This window comes from Quercus robur, chromosome 8, assembly GCF_932294415.1.
Source record: "Quercus robur chromosome 8, dhQueRobu3.1, whole genome shotgun sequence".
In the NCBI taxonomy this organism is placed as follows: domain Eukaryota; kingdom Viridiplantae; phylum Streptophyta; class Magnoliopsida; order Fagales; family Fagaceae; genus Quercus; species Quercus robur.
In genome coordinates this window covers 59,695,121-59,705,718 of record NC_065541.1, presented here as the reverse complement: position 1 = coordinate 59,705,718, position 10,598 = coordinate 59,695,121, and the positions used below count along the sequence as shown (strand labels likewise).

The window sequence follows — 10,598 nt, the reverse complement described above, 5'->3', positions numbered from 1 at the left end:
TGATTAGCAACAGCGTGAGAAAGGAGCAACAAAGAGAGAGCAAAAATATTGGTACGGCTGGTTTGGTTGAGAATACAGAGGGCTAAGATTCAAGGGGTAATTTAGGAATTTCAATAAAATTTTCATTAAACCTAAATCCATTCCCTCCTATTCCTCCCAATTTGGGGGGAATAAAAATTTGAGATTTTGAGGGCTTAGAAGGGAATGAGTATTCCCTCTTAACCATTCCATTCCCTCCCATCTAAACTCGCAAACAAGGGAATGAAAAGTTCATTCCCTCCGTTAAAACTCCCAAGCAAGAGGGAGGGAAGAATATTCTAAAAATATTATTTTCATTCCATTCCATTCTATTCCCTCCTCCCAAGCAGAGCCTAAAAGTTTAATCATATAGTAATATCTTAAAAAAAAAAAAAAACTATTAATGGTTGTGACGGTAGTTTAAATACTCATTATAAATAGCTTTTAGTTAACTTGTTTGGTAAAGGTTTTTTTTTTTTTTTTTTTTAGAAAGTGGTTGGTAAAGTCTTGGTTGAACAAGGGTAGAGTTCTAATCATGCCTACACCAAAAAGAAATTCATTTAGTATCTTGTTTCAATGGTAAAAAACAATCATGATGAAACAAACTCTATAAATTTCTCTGTCTCAAAAAAAAAAAAAAAAAAAAAACTCTATAAATTTCAAATTTTATCATATAGTAATATCTATAAAGTTTCTAAAAAAAAAAAAAAAACTATAAAATAATCCTCATGATAAATTTGTTGTGCATATTTAGAAATAATGTAGAATCCCTTTTTTTGTTTTTTTTTTTTTTGAGAAAGAAATAATGTAGAAAATAGGTAAGTAATAAAGAGCCAATTTTTGTTTGTTTTATACACGTGCAAAATAGAGTTTTGTTTAACATCTGCTATACAACTTAAAAGGTGATATTCGACAGCTTAATCTTGAGCATGTTAGGAAATTTAAAACCATTTAAAAAAAGTTCAAGCATGTTTAAAGCTGTCCAAAATATTTTGGACATGAAGAATATGATGTTTCCATGTAATTGGTAACCAAATAAAAGGTTGAAGTCGAACTGTTCCTATTATATGAACTTGTGGAAGAGAAAATGGCTCATTTGTCCACATATAATTATACTAACTAAACAGGCAATGTGAGAGCCTTGTTCTCCCACATTCTGTCAATGATCATTTTAGTTGAGAAAAATGCTAAAATGCTAAAATACTCAACATTTTTCACAATATTTTCACAATATATATATATATATATATATATTTTTTTTTTGTTAAGAAAGTTTTAACCTATGGCGTTTGCTCCTAATGATAGCTATTTATTATTAGACTAAGACATCAATTGGTTTTTAGTGTAGGCAAGAATTGAACTTCAAATTTCTTATTTAACCATTAGAGATTTTACCAATTGAGTTAATTGGAACCCACCTTTCATAACAAATCCTAAATGGTAGATTGTTATTGGTTATTATGAGTAGGCAAAAAAAAAAAAAAAAAAAAAAAAAAAATTGAAGTTATGAATTCAAATTATAATCAATAATAACTTATCACTTATGATTTATTATTAAAATATTGTAAAAATGTTGTGAAGGTTACACTTCTTTTTTGGTTAATGAAAATGATAGAATTAGAAAGACAATAATTTTAATACTCAATTCACATTTGAAAAAAAAAAAACCTAAGCTGTTCACAAATCATTTATATGTGTTCATTAGGGGGGGAAAACACTGTTGTGATTCATTGATCCAACCAATTGATTTTATTTTTTTATTTTTTTGCAATAGTTCCTTTTTAAGTTACACTATAATTTAGGAGTTGTGACAAATCATTTTCCATGTCTTCTCAATGTATTTGTAGCCTCAAATGTGGTTTGCAGAATAACATGAGGGTCACGTGTGGTGTCCCAGAGTTAAGCAACATAATTTATGGTACAGGTGTGCCAACTGCAAACCGGTGGGTCAAGATACAGGAATGTGTTATATGATACAATGGGCTATGGGGACATCATATTTTTCTCAATGGTCAACGTGTTTTAATTAGTGCATAATAAAAATAGTTCCATAATCATAATTGATTATAATAAAAAATTGTGAATCAGATATTATATCTAGGTTGATGGGTATCCCTTGGAAAATTTTGTTTCCCATAGGAGTGGAATTTATGGCTACATAGAAATAATTACGTTTTCAGGACAGACAAGTAGGAGCGGTCATATTAGAAGAAGAGCATTAAAGATAGTGCTGAATTTTTCTCTGTTGGAAGGAATGCCAAGCTGCCTAAAGCTAAAATTGTTATTGAAGTGGGTTGGGAGAAGCCTCCAATGGGATGGGTGAAGTTAAACACAGATGGGTCTGCTATTGGGAGCACTGGACGTGCTGGTGGTGGTGGTGTCATCAAATATCATGATGGGCAATGGTTGAAAGGCTATGCAAGGCCTCCTGGGTGCTCCAATAGTTGTATGGCAGAATTGTGGGCTTTAAGAGATGGGCTTCTATTAGCCAAGGAGATGAGTCTTAATAATCTAATTATTGAGATGGATGCATTGAGTGTTGTTTTGTTGATGAATAATAATACTGCCAACTTGTTAATGGAACCATTACTAACTGATTGCAGGAACCTGCTGAGCGAGACCCCCAACAAGCAGATAGTTCACATATATAGGGAGGCCAACCAATGTGTTGATGCGTTGGTCAAGCTTGGTTCTAGCAGTGTAGACTCTTTTGTTATTTTTTTGTATCCGCTGTCTGTGGTGGAAAGTATAATAGCTTCTGACAAAGCTAGCCTACGATGTAATAGACTTATTAATTATTAAGTTTAATGAAAATTCCATTACTGACAAAAAAAAAAAATTGTGAATCCGCGTGATCAACTTGTATGATAGGTTCTTTGGTTTAAAACATGACGCAAACCTGAAAATCCTAAATTCATTCAATAATTTTGTTCGTTTATAAGATTTTCAAAGTGATTAATGAACGAAATAGTCTGATCAAAGACAGGCACATCATTTTCTTATAAAAATTCTTTTTACTTGTTGTAATATTGAATTTATCAAAAAATGAAAAGAAAAAAAGAAAAAAAAAAGATATGGCAATAATGGCATACATTATTCTATATATATATATATATATTTTTTTTTTTATGAACTTGGAAAATATTTATTAAAAAGCACTGTATAACATGTAATACGTTCGTTTATAAGATTTTCAAAGTGATTAATGAACGAAATAGTCTGATCAAAGACAGGCACATCATTTTCTTATAAAAATTCTTTTTACTTGTTGTAATATTGAATTTATCAAAAAATGAAAGAAAAAAAGAAAAAAAAAAGATATGGCAATAATGGCATACATTATTCTATATATACATATATATATATATATATATATTTTTTTTTTTATGAACTTGGAAAATATTTATTAAAAAGCACTGTATAACATGTAATACGTCGTGCTCAAGGAAATTCCAAAAATAAAATTGGTAAAAGGAAAGAATGATAGGGAAATATCAAAAAATATTCTTAAAGGGAACTTTACTATTTAAAGGAGGAAAGAAGATGAGCAAAGATCGCCTAAAATGGTGGTTTGTTGCAAGTCAAAGTCAAAACCCCAGGCAATAAATTAGAAAACCAAAACTGAAAATCCAACCCCAAGAGGCCAAAAGCCCCCATACCAATAGGGCCTATGGTGGATTTCAGACCGAGAGAATTTGTTGTATACTACAGCCTCTTTCTTTAGAAGATTTCAAGAAAGCAAAAAAAAGAAAAAGAAAAGAAAAACAAGAACCATTAACCAGCTCCAATTTCTCTCTCTCTCTCTGTCTTTCTTTTAGATCTACCCCCTTTAAACATTCTGACACCTTCTCTTTTGTTCTGTCAGAACATTCCAAATCTCCCTGGTCTGTTTAATCCATCAGATAATGGGTTCTTTCCAGTTTAATTTGTAATTATAAATTTGTACACCAATAGGGGTTGGATATTATTTCACAGAACATAGATTCAAGGTATTCTATATTTTTGTTTTTGTTTTCTTGGGTATCATAATTGTATTGTTTATGTGATTTCATCACATGCCCATAAAGTTTGTTTGATCTTTAGTTGCTGACAAGTTTAATGGTCACAATATTTTGGTTCTCGTGTTAAGTTCAAAACTTTGCAGTTTCTGAGAATACCCATGTCTTTGTTTTTCAATAGATGCCATGTTGATATTACTTGCATTGTTTTGGTTGATCTTTCATACCTGTACATGCTGACATGACAACCAATTTTGATTTTTTTAAACTGAAAGTTGTATCTTGCACCCAAAATCTTTTGTTATTTTGAATAGCTGCAGGTTTTGTTGTTGTCTATAATTTGATTTTACAAAAATGCTGCTTCTGCACATGCCCACTATCTTATTTAAAGTTTTACACCTTTACAGATTAATGGTGTCTACATTGATCAATGAGTATTTGATTTCCAGAACATGTGGCTTACCTTTAAAGACTGAGAAGAAATTAGAGCAGAAACTAGGGTTCAATCTTGTTACTGATAATTATTTGATGAATGATTTGATTGCCGGTTCCTTTGGGTGAGAATATGTAAGGGATGGTATCAGGTACATTGATGAAGTTTGTGAAACCCTGTTGGAAGCCTTCCGTTGAGGGTGAAAATTCTGGGGATGTTAGTGGTCGGGTTGATGGTTTGTTGTGGTACAAGAATTCAGGACATCATGTTAATGGAGAATTCTCAATGGCAATAATTCAAGCAAACAATTTGTTGGAAGACCATAGCCAACTTGAATCAGGGTCAATGAGTTCCCTTGAGTCAGGTCCTAATGGAACATTTGTTGGAATTTACGATGGGCATGGAGGCCCTGAAGCTGCCCTTTTCGTAAATGATCACCTGTTTAACAATATCAGGAGTAAGTTTCTAAGTTGTTCATCCACCATTTGCTTTATGAATTCATTTTTGAAAACGGTATGAGTTTGTGCAATTTGTTAATTTGTTGGCTTGATTGTTATTGTATTTTGTATGCAGTTCCTCTTACATCAACGTGGCTAATTAGTAGTTTTTTTATTTTTAATTTTTTATTTTTTTATCTTTTGATCTTTGTGCTTTTAGAGAATCCCATAATCATGATTGATAGTGATAAGCTCGATATCATGTTGATTTTTGGTACATAAGAGTGTTCAGTGGCATGAGCAGTAATGTTTTGGTGTTTCACCCGTGCCTAGTGCATGCCAGTCATTTAGCAACGTGTATTTTGAAAAAAAATTTCAATTCTTCTTACAAGGTTTCTCTTCAAAACTGCTTACTGGTATGATTGATTATCTTAAAGCATTTAAAGTTAGAAGATAAGATCACTTTCAGCAGACTGCATTACAAGATGAAGCTGAAATTTTTTAGTGCAGTTGGAGCTTTGTAACTTATGAATCTTTTAATAGTGATGTGTATTCTTATTGCAATATTCCTTCCTCAATATCAGATTCAGGATTGGAATTAATTGCCGTCGATGATGACCAGAAAGTGAAAATCCTGGATTCATGGGTGAATAGGTGGGGACTGGGGAAGAATTAAGCACAAGTTAGGTGTGGTAATTTAATGCATCTCAAAAAAAAAAAAAAAAAAAAAAAAGAAAAAAGAAGAAGAAGCATGTGTAGTTTTTATGGAGTTGTGGTTCATATTTTGATTTCTAAATGATATAATTTCCATTCAAATTTGATAGGACAGGTAAAGGCTCTCCAGGAGTATGAATATCCATTCTAAGAGCCAAGAGTGTCTTTTACTTATCAAAAAAGTCTAAGAAATAAGAATCATGACAATAAAGACAACAGTTTTCTTTGAGTTGAAAATTTGCTTTTAGTTCCTAACCTGTTACTATGACTATAGGTTGCGATTATTAGTTGCAAGAATTCAGAAATGATCAAAATTTTATAAATGTTCTGTGAAATGCCTATCAGTTATAGGTTTTCATTGATGATAGCTCTCAGAAAATAACAATTTCTGTATGTTAGGATTTGGACAATTTTCTAGTTATATGTTCCCTCTGTCTCTTATAATATTATTTTTTTGGTTTTACCTCATTTTTAATTTTTAATTAAAGCTAATGCATATGTTTACTGACTTGACAGCTATTCATGCTGCAGAGTTCACATTAGAGAATCAGGGAATGTCAGCAGATGTTATCAACAAGGCATTCTTGGCAACTGAGGAGGAATTCCTCTCTCTAGTAAGGAGGCAGTGGCGAACTAAGCCAGAAATTGCTTCTGTTGGTGCATGCTGTTTGGTAGGTGTAATATGTAGCGGGCTGCTATACATTGCAAATGCAGGAGATTCTCGGGTGGTGTTAGGAAGACAGGAGAAGGCTGTAAAAGAGATTAAAGCTATTCAGCTATCAATTGAGCACAATGCAAGTTTGGAATCTGTGAGGGAGGAACTGCATTCATTGCATCCCGATGATCCACAGATTGTGGTTTTAAAGCATAAGGTGTGGCGTGTGAAGGGTCTAATACAGGTGATTTCTTGAGATATAGTTGTTTTCTATGAAACATTATTTTCCCACTTCCTTATCTTTTCCTAAATTACCTTCTATCTTATGCCCTTTTTAAGTCATTCTGCCAATGCCCTCTGAATATATGAGATTTTTTTGACGTGTATGTGGCTCTTTTTCATCAAGGATATGCTATTGGGTTGAACAAAACTTATTCTACATATACATTTAGTTACAATTAATGAAAGTTTTAAGATGTTCCATTTATTTCCTTAGATTAACTCAGAATAATAGAATGTCCCTAATAATAAAACATATCCCTAATGATCCCTAATGAATAATGATCCCCAATGGGGGCAGATTTGGGAATTAGACTATCCCTGCAAGGCAGGTTAAGAAAAACTATTTACAGATAAAATTTGGAATTTATCAGAAATTAAATATGAATAATTGTGGAGAAGCTCCTGGGCATGAGCTTAAATTGCTTAGCCCGTTAGGGGTGAATGCCGTTGGATTTCTAGGCAATGGTTTTGGCAGGTGGGGTTAGTCATAGGTTTTACTAGTTGGAGGCAAGTTCAATGGGCTCTTCTTTAGAAAGGTTCCCTATGTTATAAAAAAAATGTGGAGAATTTAAGAATTCACTTCAGCTTGAACAGCTATATTTGTTTAAAATGTGAAGTGTATGTGATCATATCAGAATTTTTATTGATACTAATTTGGAAGTGTTTGGGGGTAAAAAGTGACATGCAATGAGCAGTCACATGTCCAAAATCAGAATGTTGAGTATGATTTATGACTTTTTAGTTCTGGAGGATTTCTTTCCAGGAAATCAGCATGGTGCTTACACAGGGATGGCATTCCCACTCAGAGAATTTACTGTATTGACAGAGCTTTGTTACTTTTTCAGGTTTCAAGATCTATTGGCGATGCTTATCTGAAGAATGTAGAGTTCAATAGAGAGCCTTTGTTGCCAAAGTTTAGACTTCCAGAACCCTTCTACAGACCAATCCTTAAAGCTGAGCCAACAATATCAGTGCAGAAACTCTTCCCTGAAGATCAATTTCTTATATTTGCATCAGATGGCCTATGGGAGCACCTAAGCAATCAGGAGGCTGTTGATATTGTCCAGAGCTGTCCACATAATGTAAGGATTCCTATCTATAGCTTTGAGTCTCTTTTGTATATAGGTTGGATATTTTACCATGGGTTTGTTTCTAACTAACTTGTGGAAGGATGATTTTAATGCTATCTTAGTGGTACCTTGTTTCTTTGTTTATGTTATAAGCACTGGTACCCTGTTTCTTTTCCCCATTATATAATAATTAAATAAATTGAAGATAATTGTATAGTTCTTATGCAAGCAATGAACTAGATACTTTCCACCATAAAAGCAAATAGCTAGACATTTCTCTTGCAACCTCAAATTGCTGAATTTTTCTAAGAACTACTTAAATAGTGTTGCATATATTCATTTATTTCGAGCAGACAGATTTCTATGTTTGCATGATATTATTAGTTAAATAGAAGTCATTATTTGTTGAAGTTGTTTAAATATTTCCCATATTTTTGCAGGGTGTTGCAAAGAAACTAGTCAAAGCTGCACTTTGTGAAGCAGCGAAAAAAAGAGAGATGAGATACTCAGACCTGAAAAAGATTGAACGAGGGGTGAGGAGACATTTTCATGATGATATTACAGTAATAGTTTTGTTTCTTGATTCCCACCTAATAAGTCGCAGCTCTTGGCATGGACCCCTACTTTCAGTCAGAGGAGGTGGTGGTATCTTTGCTAACACCTAGTTTTAGAGGTTTTGAAAATCTATCACTTAAACTCTCCTTTCTTTTATTGTACTGAGAACATTCTTTTTTATACCTTTTAAAGAAAGATTCTTTATATTCTATTCTTCCTAATGTATAGCAATGCTTCATGGAAACATTTCCCCATGAAGCCTTAAGAAAACTTGCCACAAATGGTAGAGTCAATGGCTAGACAGGGGAATGCCTTAGGAAAAATTCTCTGTAGGAATTGTCTGGTGATTGACATATAATACTTCAAAAGCTACCACTTAAACATATGGTTTTACTGTTTTTCCTTAATAACAGAACAAAGTTGCCATGGATTATGAGACTCTCAAATGTGGATAATATTCTGTTTCAATTTTCCTAGTTGCCTTTATTTGGCAGCTGTTAAAAGGTTTTTTAGAATATTCAAATTGACAACTCAAGAACAAGAATAAAAGTTGATTTTTGAGTGCCTCTAGACATTGCAGGTCAATTAGCAATCGCTTTGCTAATTGGCAATCGCTTTGCCAAGAAGTTTAAACTATTACTTTCCAAATGTCAATTAGCTTTAGGATTTTGTTTCCCTCTTCAGAGATCTCTGCCATTTGTTTTTTATAAACCTAGGTCTGCATCATGGTTTTTCTGTGTGTGCACATTAGTGGAAGCTAGGCTTTCTATTGATTGTGTAAACCTACACCATCTTGTTTCAAGTATCAGTTCTTTTAACTCTTGACTAAAATGTTTTGCTGCAGTGCCGCAATGGTTTTTCTAGGTGTGCAAATTAGAGGAAGCTAGGCTTCTATTAATCATGTAAATATTCAACGTTTATCATCTTGTTTCAAGTATCAGTTTCATTTAGCTCGACTAAAATGTTACACAGTGCCACAATGGTTTTTCTAGGTGTGCAAATTAGAGGAAGCTAGGCTTCTATTAATCATGTAAATATTCAATGTTTATCATCTTGTTTTAAGTATCAGTTTCATTTTACTCTTGACTAAAATGTTAGACCATGGCTTTTTCTTGGCGTGCAAATTAGGGGAAGCTAGGCTTCTATTAATCACGTAAACCTTCAACATGTATCATCTTGTTTCCAGTATCCATTTCATTCAACTCTCGACTAAAATGCTACATCATGGTTTTTCTAGGTGTGGAAATTAGTGGAAGCTAGGCTTCTATTAATCATGTAAACATTCAATATTTATCATCTTGTTTGAATTATCAGTTTCTTTTCATTCGACTAAATGTTACATCGTGCTTTTTTTTTTCTATGTTTGTAAATTAGTGGAAGCTAGGCTTTCATTAATGATGTAAACATTTAACGTTTTATCATCTTGTTCATGGTATCCGCTTCTTTTGAACACCTCACAAAGTAATTTCTGCAAATCAGATGATACTGTTAGACATTTCTATTGTGGTTTTAGCTGTAGGCTTGTAGCTCAGAGTCAACTGATTAATCAGGTCAACAGGATTAGCAGATTATTCTAATTGTGGTTCCTGTCTATACAGTTACAAATTGAATAGGAGGTAAAATATGCGTTAGATGGGGACCATAATAATGCTTAAAACGTATGTTCAGATGTCTTTTTGTATATCCAGAAAGCTTATCGATAAAAGTTTTTGTTCATGTTTCTATATTCAACTCAAAAGTTGTAGAATGTGGAACATGTCTGGAAACATTCTTGAAGTTACTTTTCGACTCAGAGATAGCGTCAATGCACAGCCATGTAGCAAATTTAAGCTTTAAAATGTTTAAACTAGGGGATCAATTAATATATGTTAATCAGAGCCTGAAAATGCAACAGTTTCCATCGAATATTAATCAAAACAAAATAATTTATCAAATATGAGCATTCCGATTTTTGAATCCTTGCAAACAGTTAAATACTAAGAAAGTGAAAAGTGTGCAACTTTGAAAACATCATGTTACACAGTATGTGGAGAAATAGGAAAAGAGGTAAGAAGTTCTACTTAAGCATCATCTCTCACTTCGATCATCCGAATTTCCCGCATGACCTGATTTCAAGCAAGATCGACGGGCCACTCGTGCTTGCATGCAGCACTGTGAGGTCTTTGATCAGTTATTTAGCATAGCATGGCCAAGGGGTATTTATCCAATTTGCGCACATTGATGCATGCTTCACCATTTATTTTCTCGTTCCATGGCGCTTCCAACATTATTGTGAATTATTGTTCTGACAACTTAAATTTGTAATTCTTTTTATACCTTGGAGTGGGTTGTAGCAAGAATCAAACGGTTTAATCTAACCCAACTCTAGGCCAAAACATAAAGAAAGTCCTAACTTTGTATTCCTTTTTACTAAAATCAACTTATAAACTTTGTAGT

General features: G+C 33.1%; 1 protein-coding gene across 3 annotated transcripts; it reads left to right on the top strand.

Moving 5' to 3' along the window:
- The first annotated feature begins 3,538 nt into the window (after positions 1-3,538).
- On the top strand, positions 3,539-8,595 carry LOC126697358 (probable protein phosphatase 2C 38). 3 transcript variants are annotated; one of them, XM_050394319.1, is made up of 5 exons: positions 3,539-4,007; positions 4,466-4,906; positions 6,117-6,499; positions 7,383-7,619; positions 8,048-8,595. In XM_050394319.1, the coding sequence occupies exons 2-5, from the start codon at positions 4,591-4,593 to the stop codon at positions 8,270-8,272; spliced, it is 1,161 nt and encodes a 386-aa protein (XP_050250276.1). In that variant the 5' UTR covers positions 3,539-4,007; positions 4,466-4,590; the 3' UTR covers positions 8,273-8,595. The 3 variants fall into 3 exon arrangements, with proteins under 3 accessions (XP_050250276.1, XP_050250275.1, XP_050250277.1); XM_050394318.1 differs by having other exon boundaries at positions 3,540-4,007; positions 4,424-4,906; XM_050394320.1 differs by having other exon boundaries at positions 3,541-4,007; positions 4,424-4,906; positions 6,132-6,499.
- Positions 8,596-10,598: the final 2,003 nt, after the last annotated feature.

Bases quoted from the DNA above. Each gene is read 5' to 3' on its own strand.
- LOC126697358 (XM_050394319.1), top strand. From the start codon at position 4,591: ATGGTATCAGGTACATTGATGAAGTTTGTGAAACCCTGTTGGAAGCCT. The intron at 4,907-6,116 runs GTAAGTTTCTAA...CTGACTTGACAG, and splicing joins CCTGTTTAACAATATCAGGA to CTATTCATGCTGCAGAGTTC. The intron at 7,620-8,047 runs GTAAGGATTCCT...ATATTTTTGCAG, and splicing joins TCCAGAGCTGTCCACATAAT to GGTGTTGCAAAGAAACTAGT.